The following is a 16,513-nucleotide window of genomic DNA, read 5'->3' on the forward strand; positions in this document are numbered from 1 at the left end:
AAGAAATGGACAACATAAGAGTTGCACGTACACGATAGAGATGGTGTAGCTCACACAACAATTGAAGAAAGCCGAAGAAAAATTACAAAACAACCTTCTAATAGCACCGCAGAGTCCAGTCATTGATCAACAAAAACTATTAGAAGACACTCCAAAAGTCTCTCATACATAAGAAAATATTCCCGATCAAGAAGTCCCTCCAGGCGAAGAGAAAAAACAGAAAGCCCCAAGAACAAACATATGCACCATTTGAAAGAGCAAAGTAAAAGCCGAAAACGATCTCCTCATAGACCATTGATCGATCATTACAGGCATGCTGACATAAGAGCAAGCCGATGGAGGAAGATGAAGACAATCTTGTCAATAAGAAACAGATTTATGAAATCCTTAGGAAGGATATTCTAGGCATATCTAGAACATATGTTGGCCTTTCAGCCTTATCAGATACGTGCACGCCTCAATTTAAAGAAATTCAGAGACAGTAAATGCCTAGAGGGTTTCATATCCCTACCTTTAGACAATATAGAGGTAGTGGAGATCTAGTAAATCATGTCAAAAGCTTCAGATGACTCATGGAAGCCACTACGGCCAATGTCGCAGTTCTTTGTCGTCTCTTCCTCGCAACTTTAAAGGAGTTTGCAACCTTTTGGTACGAAGAACTCTTTCTTGAATCCATCTATAGCTTCAATCAAATGGATGGGTCTTTCATAAACCATTTCATAACCTCCATATCAGAGGGGAAAACGATGCAAGATCTAAACAGAATGTCTGAACCGAAGGCGAAACTTTGGTCTAGTTCATCGAGCGGTTCAAGCCTTAGCTATCCGGATCAAGGAGTTTAGTATGGGTGGGATCGTTAATGGAATGGCACGTAATTTCCAAAGTCGAGCGTTGCAGCAAAGCATCATTACATCCAGGCCCATAGATTTTCAGGAATCAATGAAGAGAGCAAAAAGCTATACTAGGTGGGATGAGCACAAACTTAATCTGTTGCTTAAAAAAGAGTCATGTTTTAAAAATGATAAACCATCAAAAGATAAAGATTGAAGGGATAGAGACCCATAAAAGCCTCAAGAGCAAAGGGACAAGCCCCACGTCACCTTTAATGCTCATGGAAAATATATGCTTTTCTGGGTCAAAGACAATAAAGTACGAATAGAGTACCCACCTAAACTCAAGAAGCGTCGAAGAAATGGAAAGTATTACAACTTCCACAAGAGTGAAGGATATAAAATAGAAGGCTGCAGACAACTGATTTATAAACTAGAGAAGGCCGAAAGCAGCAAGCTCGACCAGTTTCTCAAAAAATAGGGGGAGGATTCAAAGAAAAAGAAGGTGAAAAGGCTAGAAGGCCGCACCCCTAAGGGGATAATCAATATAATAGTTGGAGGACCGCAGCCCAAAAGGAAGGAACAACAATCTGATTTTCACTTCGGCAATATAAAGAATAAACCTGAAGAGTGGCACAATGATGCCCCGGTGATAGAGATGATGATTGCAGACTTCAAAGTCCAAAGGGACTCTGTTGATATGGGCAGCTCCGTGAACATCATCAATCACGAAGTCTTTAAAAGTCTTGACATCGGGATAGAGAAATTGACCACTAATACAACTTCAAAAGTCCTGACATTGGGATAAAGAAATTGACCATTAATACAACCCATTTACTAGGAATCAGTGGGCAAATTGTACCTCTCATAGGCAGTTTTCATCTGGATGTAGAAATTAGAGATTCCGAACCCAAATGGACAAGCAACACAATAATGCTTTTCTGCATTGCGAGTTACATGAAAAGGTATACATAATTTTGCTTAAGGTTTTCATAAACGATTAACTTCAAAAGTGCATTAGTAAAGTCCATGTATGGTTTAAAGAAGGTAAGTAGGAAGTGGAATGCAAAGTTAACACATTCTTTGTGCTCTATGGGATATAAGAAATCTCGATATGATCATTCTTTGTTTGTGAAAAAGATTGTTGATCATATTACTTATTAATTGGCCTGTGGATGATGTGATTCATGCTAGCAACGATTTGAATGAAATACAATATCTGAAGAAGTATTTGGATGATCGGTTCAAAATCAAAATATAGGCACATTAAAGCTTTTTTTGGTATTGGGATTTCTCGTAGCACTAAGGGTATTTTCTTAAACCAAAGAAAATATTCTTGTTGTCTGATGCACGATTACTTGCAACCAAGTCATCTTCTATACCTACGGACAGTACACTCAATCTTTCAAAAGATAGTGCTAAATTATTAACACATAAGAGTGGTTACAGAAGAATGATTAGACAGTTGATTTACTTGACCACTACTAGACAAGATATTACATATGTTGTAAACAAATTGTGTCAATTTTTGGAATCATCCACAAATGTTCATTTTCAAGCAACATTAAAGGTTTTGAAGTATGTTAAAGATTCACCAGCTTAAGGTATTTTATTATCTTCAGCATCCAAGTTATCATTAAAGGGTTCTAGTGATTAGGACTCGGCAAGTTGTCCTAATACAAAGCATTCAATCACACAGTATGCTATTTTTTCATGGGATTCCTTGATTTCGTGAAAAAGTAAAAAGGAACAAGTGGTTTCTAGGAGTTCGACAGAGGGAAAATATTTAGCCTAAATAGCTTGTGAAATTCAATGACTTATTTATTTATTTGTTTATTTAGTATGTTCTATTGGTCTTCATTAGCCTATTGTTATCAAGTAATGCGATAACAAGTCTGCAATCTACTTGATACATAATCTGACTTTCCATGAACGATCAAAACCTATGGAGATCGATTGTCATTTCTTACGTAAGAAAATTCAAATTGGAATTGTTCGATTCATGTAAGTTAAAACTCTTCAACAGCTAGTAAATCTTCTTAACAAGGCTTTACCAATCAAGTTGTCCAATGAAATGATTCACAAGTTTGGTCTCTTAAAGTTTCATAGTCCTAACTTGGGCAAATTATTAGAAGCACCCGGTTCTCCATGTCAAACGGATGACCTTTCATTAGGGATGCAAGTGGGCCGGGGATTCCCCGTCCCCGTCGGTGACCCGCCCCAATGGGGACGAGGAATCCCCGACTAGTCGAGGATGGGGATGTGAAATGCATTCCCCGCCCCGTCCCGTTTGCATCCCTACCTTTCATACATATTTTGCCATGTGTAACATAGACTCACATGTATTATAAAAGACCTCACTATTTAAATTATTAAGCGGAGTCACAATACACGTATTCAAATATGAATTGGGATCCTATAAGTGACATGGAAGACCTGTTGCTTAATATAAGGACTCCCTAACTTGAGGGGATATTAGAGATAGATAAATTTGTTTATTGTAGTAATTAAAATTAACAGAGATTAATGTATTAGTTAGTTTTATGGGTGGAGAGCGACTCAACATATGTTGTTTACGTGCTACGCAGTCGCACGAGGGCGGTCCCTTGATCGGTTAAACAGGATTGGCTTGCGTGTTTGGAAATTATGGAGAATATATCTTTCATTGCTTCACATATTTTCAGGGAGGGTAATCAATGTGCTGATGCCTTAGCAAACTTTGGTCATTCTACAGATGCCCCGACATGGTGGGATGAACTTCCGCCCTTTTGTTCTGCGGGGTTTTATTGTAATTCGGGTGGACGCCCAGTCTTCTTCTTTACTTAGCGTAGATTTCGCTTTTTTTTGTTACATTTGTATTCTTTATTCCATTTTAATAAATACGATGCTGTGTTCGAGTGCTTTGATAGGAGTGCCAGTCTAGCTGGGATGTTTGTCTAGCCCTCTTCTCAGTTACCAGCCTTTCAATTAAAAAGTTGTAGTTAGGTTATATTAGTCTTACGCTATATATAGTAACCTTTGGTTTTGTATCAATCATTAATTGAATAAGATTTTTTGTTTTCTTATTCATTCAATCTTGATAGGAGCATAGTTTAAAAGTTAATAAAGATTAGATTTTATAAGCTGTTAATACAATCTAAAAATAGGGGGAATTAAAAATCCAAGAAAATAGTTATAATATAAGACAAAACATGAATAAAATATCAAGTTCTCGCTTAGGATAATTTCCCTGATTCACTAATTAGAAATTGCTCAGACATCCACCATTATCTATACATGTTGATACAAAAACACCTTTTGGAGCGAAACCTCTAGTGTCAATAGATGGAAAATTACTTCCTATGTATCTAATATATATACAAAGGATTTTAACCACCAGTTAACTAACTAGCTTAAGTTTGAGGTGGAAGTTCGAATAACTAACCTAAATAGAAGTTCCAGATGATTCCCACACTGTTTGCCAAAAAAAAAAAAATTGAAAAAGTAGTTGGGGAAGGGAACATAACATACATATTCAGCTATAGGGTCATTACCAGAGGGTCATTAGTGGCTTAGCGTTCGGCTTAACAAAAGTTTAATAATATTTGGATCGATTTATAAACGATTCGAACTTAAACATGTTAAAACTCGGTTCTAAAGGTCACGAGCAAGCTTAGTTATAAACTTGTAATAAATATGACTATAATATTCATGAACATACTCGTGCGCAAACTTAGTTCAATTATTTTTTTAATAATAGTATTTTTTTTTATAAAGGTGAAATGTCAAACAATTTATGTAACTTTAGTTTTATTGGTTTAAAAACTGTACAGTTTTGTGTTAAATAAATTTTAAATGAATATAAATAATGATTTGTTCGTGGCTAAAGTTTATGAACAAAATTCACAAGTTGCTTGCGAGTAAAATTCGTGAACGAACTCACAAACAGCTCATAAAAAAATGTTGATCTCAAATTCGAGCTCGTCAATTTTCTGATGAATTTCTGATAACAACCCTATTGAGATAGCTCTTTATAAAATATTTTTCTTTATTTCAATACATTTTGTAAATAAATTTAGTAAAAATGGTCCCTCTTTCTAAATTCATAACTTTTTTTTTCTCTTTCTAAATTCATAACTTTTTTTTAAGTGTAAGACAATAATTTAACCAGAAATATTTTTCTTTAATTGTCTTTTAGAACTGTCAAGTCATTAAAAAGAATTGTGATTTGATGATTCGATATTAAAAACTGAATAATTTATTTGATATATAGTTATAATAAGGAATGAAAATCTTTTGCGTGGGAAGGTCCGTTAAGAAAGCTGTTTTAATTAGAGGATGGCGCCAATTATATACCATATTATATACGTATACTAATACTCCTTTCCTTCATATATATATATATATATAACATTGAATTTGACATTGATATACGTCTCTAATTGGAAGAAATCTCAGTCCTAAATCCATTATAATTTATTGGTCTTTTGTTTCAATAATAAATAAGAATTGTTTGAAAATGAAACGAAGCAACTTGTACTGTCTTTGTTAACTTGTATTATTGACCAAATAGCTGGTTAGGTGCTTGAATGACTTTGAACATACATAGATACGTGTTGAACATAACAGGTGGCATGCTCTTCCTAATCACTGACGTGTATATCCATCTCATCTCATCCCTCCGATTTACTTGTTTCCCAAAATTAGGAAATACTACTTCAGACCGACTTTTAATTAATAGCAACCATTAAATTTGTCTCCTATTATGGAATTAATCTACTTCATTGAAATGGTCTACTAATCTTGGATGACTGTTTCTTCCTTCTATTTTCCACTATATTTCTTCTTTCTTTCATCAAAATATCATTTCATTCAATATAATCATTCAATATCATCGTAATTTCCATAAAAATGAACTCTAAGTCCAAAAAGTTATAAAAAACCAATAACTCCATAAGCAAAATAAAGGTATAGCAACGAAATCAACCAATTAATAATGATATTGTACGATACGTAACACCTTTTAGTACCTTCTTGAGTGACCTGAAATGGAAGTAACAATTGGTGAGAGAGAGTCGGCATCTGCCGAACCCGTTCTGATATTTAAGTTAGCAAAAGTTGAACGAAAATTGAAAATAATAAAAATATTGATGATTGTGATGTTTACATACCTTCTAAGGGTGCTCACCTAATCTATGTATATAGTAGCAGTTAGGGGTGACTGTTGTAATCTTCAGAGTGTGTCCTAATGACTCATTGGACATGTGTTGACATTCGGTTGGTTCTGCAACCTTCAGACTGCAATGAGGTCAGGTGGTCCATCCTGCCATATGTCGTCTTTCGATTAATCCTAAGGACTTCAGACGGTTATGGTGTCAGGCGGCGCATTCTGACATGTAATAATTGTCCTATATGTAACTGCCTCATGTAAACTAATGTCTCTCCTTCTTCCACCGTGCTGATACCAAGATGAAGGGTGGATATTGATCCACGTGGCTGGAAGATCCCGTTAGCATCTTTAGAGGATATTCCTTACTTCAGATCGCATGGTTCGTGTAAGTCCTCCAGATCCGAAGATTGACATTGATGCGCTTGTAAGAGATGTTTTCTAGGAATACTCCCTAAAGTATCAGATGCCCTCTCCTTCAGTTTGTGACCGAGCTCTTTAGAGCTCGATGTTTGCTTGAAACACGTATTTTGGCTAGCTGGTTTGATAGGACCTTTGAATGGATAAACATCGTCGTTCTTGTTGTTGGGTAATTGATGATGCACGTGAAACTATGCTCTGTTTTTATAGTGAGGTAGCTAAATACGGGAACTTGTGCCTTTCCCATATGCACACGCAAAGTGTCGATCGAAATTATCTCTCTCCCTTTTAGATTGGTGAAGACTCTTTGGGCCTAGAACCTCATCAGTAGCCTCATTTAATGATGGACATTATAGCGTCATAATCGTTTCCAATAGCTAAGGATGCCTATAAGTAACATGCTTTTATCCACTTCTTTTCATTTACCTGTGGTATTTCTCTCCCAAACCCCTATTGTAATTTGCTTATCTTCTCCGGCGACCTTATCTTCGTTTGATCAAGTAAGTGCATCAACATTTCTCCTTTTTCTTTATTTTTTTTCCTATTATGGCTCCAAAAAAAAACTAATCTCTTTAACAATCCCAGTACCAGCAAACCCAAAAAACCTTGTGTTCAAAAACCTAAAAACTCTAAGCAAGTTTCCTTTATGGATGTCTTTCCTTGAATAAACTCACATGTAAATACTTTGAGTTTGGTCATCTAGAGGTGGTTCTACTCAGTGAAGACTAGATTATTACCAGTGCTTCAGAAGGTCATCTAGGCTTCTACAAGATATTTCTGGAGCAAGGGGTTAGGCTTCCTTTTCTTGTGAATGTTTTGAACGATTTTAATCTTTACGTGCCCAAATCTCACCAAATGGTTGGCTTGACCTTCTCTCTATAGTTAAGTTTGTGATGACCAAAAGGTAGTTATGGATGGGCCACTTATTCGAAACATATGGACCCCTGCCATTACTGATGATGTAGTGTGGTTTCACAAGACTCCTTCAGAAAGGAAACCCTTTATTACAAATAAATCCTCAAATGTAAAAAAACTTTAAGCCTTGTTGCTTCTAGATCTGTGACATTCAAGATAAGGATGGAAAACCTCGTGAAAGAGCCCTGTATCCTCTTTCAGACATTATAGAACCCAAAATTTGTTAAGAAGGAGTCGTAGGTACTGTTAAGGGACCTTATGGTTGATGAAGAAATGACTCAGGATTACTTGACTATATATTGTCTAGCTATTTTTCACTCGACAATATTATCTGGAACACATGTGGGAGGACATTCCCTTCTTTCTTAGGGATAAAGGGGGAATGTGTACTTTGAGGGGGAAGCTGCATATGATGAATTTCTTGAAGGTATCTTTCTGTTTTTACCTCATCCGTTTTTTTATTCCACTTCCTGTTTATGTAGATGCTAACATGTCTTCTATGGGAGAAATCATGATAGCTCGACATGTTGTAAAGAAGGCTACTTCCTTAGGTCGATGACCCCGAGCGCTTTTATATCCTCAATAACGGTTAGAGGTATGGCTTCAATTTCTTCTTGTCGCCAAAGTCTTTCCCTTCTTCCCACAAGCTTGATTCTCCTCTATCCATAATTCTTTTTTCACTGATTGTACCGAATGGGGTTTGCACTAATGCCCCAACTCTAATTGACAATAACCGACCGTGCTAGTGCAAACTAGCGTATAAGGGCCACTGATTGAAAAGGAACTAAAAGTACCTTCTAAAAATGTTAGTGGTTCCCCTAAACATGCCCAGGGTAAAAGAAATAAAAGGTTGTGACCTCAACGGCCACTAAGATGGGGACCGAAGTGGTTCCTAATGTGGTGCATATAACTTTCACCCTGGAGTCTCTCACTGTGGTTCTTGCGACTTAAAAGGGAATAAAAGCATCTATTACTCAAAAAAAGTTCCATGATGCATGTGCCTCCTACCCAAAAGGCAAAAATATGGGCAGTGATTTCTGCTCAGAATCCTCTGACTCGGAATCCTCTAACTCAGCCTTCCGAACTCAGAACTATGAGAGATAAGAAGGCTTCAGCCATTCTTCCTTGTTGGCCTGATGTGATCCTTGAACCAATGACCCTCGATCCGCAGGAGCTGGCTATGTTTAATAAGTGCAATACTATAGTTTAGGTCCTTCACACCTTTCCTCTTTTTCATTTTGTTATATTGTGTGGAAGTCACTGATGCCTTTATTATGGCAGCTCTGAATGATAAAGTACCTCGAAGGACCACGCATTGAGTATCATGTCATCGCTTATAACCTTTCCTAGATGACTCGCGTTCCTGCAGAAAGGGAATTATATAATCAATAGTCTAAGGCCGTTGTCGACCTTTCTCACAATCGGTTTGCTCAAGTATAACTCTTTTCCTAACTTTTTGTCTCATTTTTCCTTTAGTTTATCGTTCATTTCACATTCTAAGGTCACCCTGAGGCTGGAAACTTCCACAAAGAGGATAGCTCGGCTGGAGTAAAAGCTTCGAGTAACATCTAGCAAAAATAATATGCTTCTCAGCAGATCCATCCTTACTAAAATCATCTCCCTCCTCAACCTGTCGCCTCTTGTTTTCCCCTCCTCTAGTCCTTAACAGTCCAAACCTGTTACTCATTATCTATGATCTCATTCTCCTTGATAGCCTCTTAGACCTCGGACTCCAAATTTATATGCACTTTGGCCTTCTTTGCTTTTCGATTTGTGAACTGATTAGTCGTCCCGCCAATTTTCAGGACCACCCCTCCCTCCACTTCCTCATTTCCTCCCCCCACAGCCAAAAGACTCCTCAAATTCTTGCTTGACCGCTTGCTCTACCGACCCAATTAACTTCTCCTCTATCCTTGGTAGAAGTAGATACTCTGTTAATGTACTATGTCGCCTCATCTCTTTAGAAAATGGACCGAACTTGGGAAGTCTGGTCGGCACCATGTTGAACGCTTTACCCGAAGGTACCAGGTTGAACCAAACTCCACATTGTCAAAATCTAGAGAATAGTATCTTAAACTAATATCCACTATAAAAGAAAACACAACATAAAAGTTAGTACTCAACACAACATATTTCATTAGATCACATATACAGTCGAGGAAAGCCAACTTTCCAGCAGCTCACCGTAGCGGGGTGTAGTCACCATAATCGATTCTAGATCTGTTAAATCTATAGTAGTGAAGTGTCCAGCCTTCATCCACTTCTCAAAACTCTCCGCCTTCCATCCCCCTAGATGGGCCAACCGCCATTAATTTCAGATCGGCTAGCCAGTAATCATGAAGTTTTTGATGAGGATCATCACATCCTTTTTCAATGTTAGAGCAATCCCTTCAAAAAAAGGAAACCACCTTCAACTCATTCATCATTATAAGCCTCTCCGGCAACTAGGTTTTAAGGTCGGTCTCCAACTAATTCCAGTTTACCGTATGTTGAAACTCTAGGTTCGTGAAAGAGTTTAAAAAACGATGTGTCCATTCTTGTAGTTTTTTCGATAAACCCCCAATAACATTGAACTTGGAATATATGAAGGCCATGTCTTGAGACTTGTCTCTCTTGGAAGGTTTGAAGAATTTTCATAACACTAGGACGATTGCCTTCAAACCTGCTTCCCGATAAAGAGAGCAGAAACCCACCATCATCCTCAACCTGTTCAAATGGATATGTTAGGGGAATATGTTGAATTCCCTTAAAACTTCAACGAAGAAAGGAAGCAATGGCAGACGCATCGCAGCCTGAACGTGCTCCTCATAGGTGATCCATTCATTATACTTCACCAAATCATTGGCCCTGGAAGCCCGAGGAAGAGCGCAAGGTTCATATGGCCTCCTAATGCTGTATACCATGGAGAGAACCCCTAAATCCTTTCAAATGATAATTCCACATACATCTTCCAACATCTTGGGAATCGGGAACTCTCCCCCTATCCACTAGATCGAACCTAGATCCATCCGAACCGGGCACCCTAGGCTCCCGAGGCCAAACTTTCCTCCACATGTCCTCGTACAGACTCAACATCGTCTGACCAAGTTCAATTACATTTTTTTGGGATGATCACTTCAACTTTCACCTTTTTACCGTTCATCAATTGGTGGTCGTGGTAGGAAAGGCATCTTTTTACCACTCGTGGTTTTTTCAATCATGGTTTCCCTACCACCTATTTCCTTTTCATCCATTCCCCCGGCTGGTCACCCTCCGATGCAACCTCTTTCCTCTTTCTCTATCTCACCTGACATGTGTCTATACAAGTCGAATCCTTGAGGAGGACTCCTAAAAATCCTAGTTTCTTCCCACTTGCTTCACCAAACATACTCACCAAGCCAACAAACCTCAAAAGCAGGCGTAAAAAAAGACCAAATTTTTTAAGAACATAGTAATTAAGAAGGGACTGACCGCACTCTCCTCGCAGTCATCGGCTCGAAGTAAAGAACGATGATGACACTTCGAACTGACAACCCCTTTTTACTAAGAACGACAATCTGATCTCCTTACTAAGCACCACTCTTTCTTCTTAATCTAAGAAGAAATTCAAAATAGGCAAAAATTTGTTGCCAGACAAATTCTCCCCCTTTCATAGAGAAAAGGGCGAGAAGGTAAGAGTCATACCAATTATTCCCATTTACACCAAACTTGACCAACATGTCACTCTGATACAACAATTATTTTTGCCTCTTAATGGTGCATGCATTTTCCAAACACGCCTCATCACTAGGTAACCATGGCCTTTAAGGTTCAAAATGACACGTGGTACTCACACAAGTTACTCATAATCGGGCACAACACTGGTTGCACCCCCATTAACAACGTCAGCCACTACACTATGCTCTCTCTCTCTCTCTCTCCAGAATTCACTTCAAATGGTTCAGTCACCACATGTTAGGGGGGAGTAATTGATGAAAAATATGGATCTATGGACCAAGTCAGCCCATTTCAACCATCTTCGCCCGTCCAAAGAGCCAACCCAGTAGGAAACAAGCCCATTTGGCCATATCCCAATGGTACTATGGACATTAAACCATATGTTCAACTCCTATAAATAGTAAGACTTCATTTATGGTAAGGGATCTTGAACTCTCTCTCTTTCTCTTACTCTTAATGGTCATTAGTCTTTTACTATCTCTGTTTGGTACTAACTATACTGTCGGATTGCTTTCAGGTGACCGATCCCAGCATAATAGGAGATCAATAGAAGAACAGTTAACATAAATCCCATATCTCCATTATAATCTAAACATTAAAATTAAAATTGATGAAACAACGAATAGTTAATTAATTTAAATGTATACTATTTTAGTTAAACATATATTAGCTCAATGTTAAGTTATTAACTTTTTTAACTTAACATTTAACAAATTAATATTAAATACTAAGAAATATTAAAGTAATTTATGGTAAAAAAAACTTATTATTTTATATAAAATTCTATCATTGGGCTATCACAAGTGTGAAGTAGGCCTCCAGACTATTCTTGAGGATGACCGACTAGACCGGTCAACCAAAAAATAGGAGTTACTTAATTTTTCTTTTTTTTCTCCGAACTATGCCTTCCGTGTAACAAAAAAACAAAACTTAGAAAGTTTATATCGTACTTTTTTTTATGATTTTATATCGTACTTTTGGATACAAAGAGCCTACTAGTGTTAATACATAAATCCATATCAAACCTGGACCGGACCGGTTCGACCAGGAACCGGTAGGCAGTCCGGTCTGCGCTTGTCTGGATTGATGAACCCTCTAAAATTCGATGTGAACCGGCAGTGCACCGGTTTGACCGGTGGTTAAATCGGAAACCGGCCAACCCGGTTCACACCGGTTGTTACTTTAAAGATAAATTAAGGAAAAAAAATTAATAGAAAGAAAGGAAAATACAATTTAAGGAAAAAAAAATTTAATGGAAAGAAAAAGGAAAAAAAAATTTAATGGAAAGAAAAAGAAAAATAAAATTTAAGGAAAAAAATTTTAATGGAAAGAAAGGAAAATACAATTTAAGGAAAAAAAAGGAAAAAAAAAATTAAGGAAAAAAAATTTAATGAAAAGAAAAAGAAAAATAAAATTTAAGGAAAAAAATTTTAATGGAAAGAAATGAAAATACAATTTAAGGAAAAAAATTAATGGAAAGTTTAAAAAAGAAAACGAGATAAAATCTAGCAAAAGGAGACCAGACTTCACTTGTCTATTTTGAGTTTATAATATATCGTTAAAAAGACCGTATTTCATAGAATACGTTTACATATTTCAAGTTATTCTAAATTCTATTTATCCGTTATATATTTAAGTCTCAAGTTGATAAAAAATAACAAACCAAATGTTGTTTATAATTTGTTTTGGATATATATAATTTATAAAAATAATTTTAAAATAATTATATATATTTAATATATATAAATATTTAAATTAATTATATATATTTAATATATATAGATAATTTTAAATTAATTTGTTTTGGTTTTTTGTTTTTTTCTTTCCTTTGCCTAAATATAAATATATATATATATATATATATATATATATATATATATATATGAGAGGGCTCTTGTGAGAACCCTTTTTTAGGTGAGAACACTTTTTTATGGTGAGAACACTCAAAACTACGTTGTTTTGAGTATAAAAATTAAAAAAAAACGTTGCTTCTCATGGGGTCCGAACCCTAAACCCTTCAATTACACTCCACACTACTTACCACTAAGGCAATTACTTTACTTGTATATTATGTTGCGCTCTGCTTAATATACCACTGCCATTTTAGCTTCTATTGTTTAATATTTGATGCATATACTTATTAATATCGATTAAATTTGCATAATAATGTATTATTAATAGGAAAAAATGTGCATAATAATGAATTATTAATAAAAAAAATTTAAGAACATGCTCTAATTTCTTATTTATTTAATTCCTCTATATTTTTGTAATTTATGTTTTAAAATGTTAAGGACGATATTTTAAATATTGTTACATATGTTCTAACCTTTATAATTTGTGTTCTAAAAATTAAGTATAATGTTTTAAAAAAACCAGTAAATATGTGGACCATTTTTGCATTTGTTCTATGATATAATTTATAACTCATATTCTAAATAATATAACATATATTCTAAAAAACATAATGTATGTTTTAAAGTTTATAGTTTGTGTTCTAAAATTAAGTATAATGTTCTAAAAAAATCAGTAAATATCTGGATCGTTTTTTCATTTGTTCCAAAAATATAATTTATAACTCATGTTCGAAAAAACATAACACATGTTCTAAAAAATATAACATATGTTCTAAAAAACATAACGTATGTTCTAAATTTTATAGTTTGTGTTCCAAAAATTAAGTATAATGTTCTAAAAAAATCAGTAGATATCTGGATCGTTTTTTCATTTGTTCCAAAAATATAATTTATGACTCATGTTCGAAAAAACATAACACATGTTCTAAAAAACATAACGTATGTTCTAAAAAACTTAACGTATGTTCTAAAGTTTATAGTTTGTGTTCCAAAAATTAAGTATAATATTCTAAAAAAATAAGTAGATATCTGGATCGTTTTTTCATTTGTTCCAAAAATATAATTTATAACTCATGTTCGAAAAATCATAACACATATTCTGAAAAACATAACGTATGTTCTAAAAAATATGTCGTACATTCTAAACTTCATAGTTCGTATTTTAAAAATTAAAATATATGTTGTTTCAAAAAAAATTAAAATATATGTTCTAACGTATGTTTTAAAAATATATTTTCTTATATAACATAAATTACAAAAATATAAAAGAATTAAATAAATAAAAAATTGGAGCATGTTCTTGGATTTTTTCTATTAATAATTTATTATTATGCACATTTCTTTTTTTTCTATGAATAATTCATTATTATGCATATTTAATCGATATTAATAAGTGCATGCATCAAATATTAAACAATACAAACTACAAGGACAATGGTATATTAAGCAGAGCGCAGCATAATACATAAGCAAAGTAAATGGCTTAGTGGTAAGCAGTGTTGAGTGTAATTGAATAGTTTAGGGTTCAAGCCCCATGAGAAACAGTGTTTTTTTTAATTTTTTATACTCAAAACGACGTAGTTTTGAGTGTTCTCACCATAAGGAAGTGTCCTCACCTAAGAGGAGGTTCTCACTTGATCCCTCCTATATATATATATATATATATATTTATTTATTTATTACGTCATCCGGTTCGATCAATCCAAACCATCCGGTCCGACCAAGTGACCTGTGATCCAGTCACCAATCCGGTTTGATACCCGGTCCGGTTTTGATAACATTGTGAATTAATCAATTATTTATCCTAGGATTTCCTGATTACATAATTGGACAAAAAAACCCCTTATGTAGATAGTGGGTGATGCTTGAATTTTCAAGATAGAACGTCTGTGTATAGACGTTTGTGGGCTTTCAGGGCTATCATGGCCCATTAGGCTTTGTGGGCTTCTGTGTATATACATTGTTATAAGGAAATCCATTGAATGCCAATGTCATGCACCAACAGTTGGCAACAGTTAGTTATGAAGAAACACATCGATTGCTACTTGTTTTAACATCGAAAATTCAAACGACCGGGGCCTGATTACCAATTACCAACTACCAACAATACACCAATGTATCCTTCAGCAACACCACGGCCGCCGCCGCCACCACCACCACCACAACCTCGGCCCACGACGATAGCGACTGGCATTCCGGTGAATAGTCCTGAAATGAATGAATATAATCCTCCAGGGCCTTGGTCCACTGGTCTCTGTTGTTGCTGGGAGGATATAAGCAGTTGTGAGTTGTTGGAATATGAGAATAGTACATTTTAATTGTTGTTGGAATAATGAAATAATTTTGGTTTGTAGGTTGCCTAACATGTTGGTGTCCATGTATAACTTTCGGAAGAATTGCAGAAATGGTTGATAGAGGTTCAACTCGTAAGTTTTAATTTGGAAATCTAATATTTAGACATATATTGAGATTGAGATTGAGATTGATAGGGAAATTGTGAAATGCAGCGTGTGGAGTGAGCGGAGGGCTGTATGGAATGATGATGTGTTGCATGGGATGCGCATGTTTATATTCATGCTTTTATCGACCAAAGTTGAGAGGACAATATTTTTTGAAGGAAAAGCCATGCACAGATTGTTGTGTGCATTTTTGCTGTGAGCAATGTGCTTTGTGTCAAGAGTATAGAGAACTCAAGAACCGTGGCTTTAACATGTCTATAGGCTGGCATGGTAACATGGCAAGGAAGATACGCCTCGCACTATCACAGCCTCCTATAATTCAAAGAGGCATGACAAGATAATTGCAGACTATTTAACGGATGGATTGTTTTTCTTATTATTACATGTTTCATTCTAGTGTTAATTAAATTGTTGTTTAATTTTTTTTTTTTTTTTAAGAAATTGTTGTTTACATACGTGGTTGCTGAATTAATTTACTATAAGATCATAATATGATTGATTGAGTATATCATAATAGGTAAATTCTATGGCTACTTGTTGGAAAACAAAGTAGTCATACTTTGTTTTAGTATCCAATGGTATTTGAACATGTGTTAATTAAAATTATGTTAATTAAAATTATTAAAAAAGTAACCTGCTATAGCAGGTAATATTTAATTATAAAAATTTTAAAAATTATTAATTACAAGGTAAATAATATATCAGTCCCTATATTTTAATTTAATTACTATTTAGTTATTATATGTTAATAATATACTATTCAGTCCTTAATTTTAGTTCAATTCAACAGTTTAGTCCCTTATAAAGGGACTAATCTGTTCAATAATTTAAAAATTTAAGTGATAAAACTGTTGATCAAAATAAAAAAATCAGAACTAAACAATAAATAATTAAAATACGAGAACTAAAGAATATGTTAGATATTTAATATGGGGACTGATAAAATAAAATATTTACGTAAAATTCATAGGTTTTACGTAAAACTCTATTTTCACAACGTTTGTTGATTTTTTTTCTCCTACAATAAAAAAAGGTTACGTAAAGTTAGTCAAACTATACGTAAATTATATCTAAAAATAAAAGATTTATGTAAAGTTTAAAGATTTTACATAAAACTCTAATTTTCACAAGGTTTGTCGATTTTTTCTTATAAAATAACAAGGTTACGTAAATTACGTCCTACTTTACGTA

The 16,513-nt window shown here is 34.8% G+C and overlaps 1 protein-coding gene across 1 annotated transcript; it reads left to right on the top strand.

The window, feature by feature from the left end:
- Positions 1-14,977: 14,977 nt before the first annotated feature.
- Positions 14,978-15,663, top strand: LOC136218233 (protein PLANT CADMIUM RESISTANCE 11-like). The gene is made up of 3 exons (XM_066005022.1): positions 14,978-15,146; positions 15,218-15,289; positions 15,371-15,663. Exons 1-3 carry the CDS (start codon positions 14,978-14,980, stop codon positions 15,661-15,663), a joined length of 534 nt encoding a protein of 177 aa, XP_065861094.1.
- The last annotated feature ends 850 nt before the right edge of the window (positions 15,664-16,513 follow it).

The sequence above is a fragment of the Euphorbia lathyris genome, chromosome 1 (assembly GCF_963576675.1).
Source record: "Euphorbia lathyris chromosome 1, ddEupLath1.1, whole genome shotgun sequence".
Taxonomy (NCBI): Eukaryota; Viridiplantae; Streptophyta; class Magnoliopsida; order Malpighiales; family Euphorbiaceae; genus Euphorbia; species Euphorbia lathyris.

What these genes read in the sequence shown, in the direction of transcription:
- LOC136218233 (XM_066005022.1), top strand. Translation starts at nt 14,978, where the DNA reads ATGTATCCTTCAGCAACACCACGGCCGCCGCCGCCACCACCACCACCA. An exon ending in CTGGGAGGATATAAGCAGTT is followed by an intron (nt 15,147 to 15,217) that starts GTGAGTTGTTGG and finishes TTTGGTTTGTAG; the next exon opens with GTTGCCTAACATGTTGGTGT. An exon ending in GGTTGATAGAGGTTCAACTC is followed by an intron (nt 15,290 to 15,370) that starts GTAAGTTTTAAT and finishes TGTGAAATGCAG; the next exon opens with CGTGTGGAGTGAGCGGAGGG.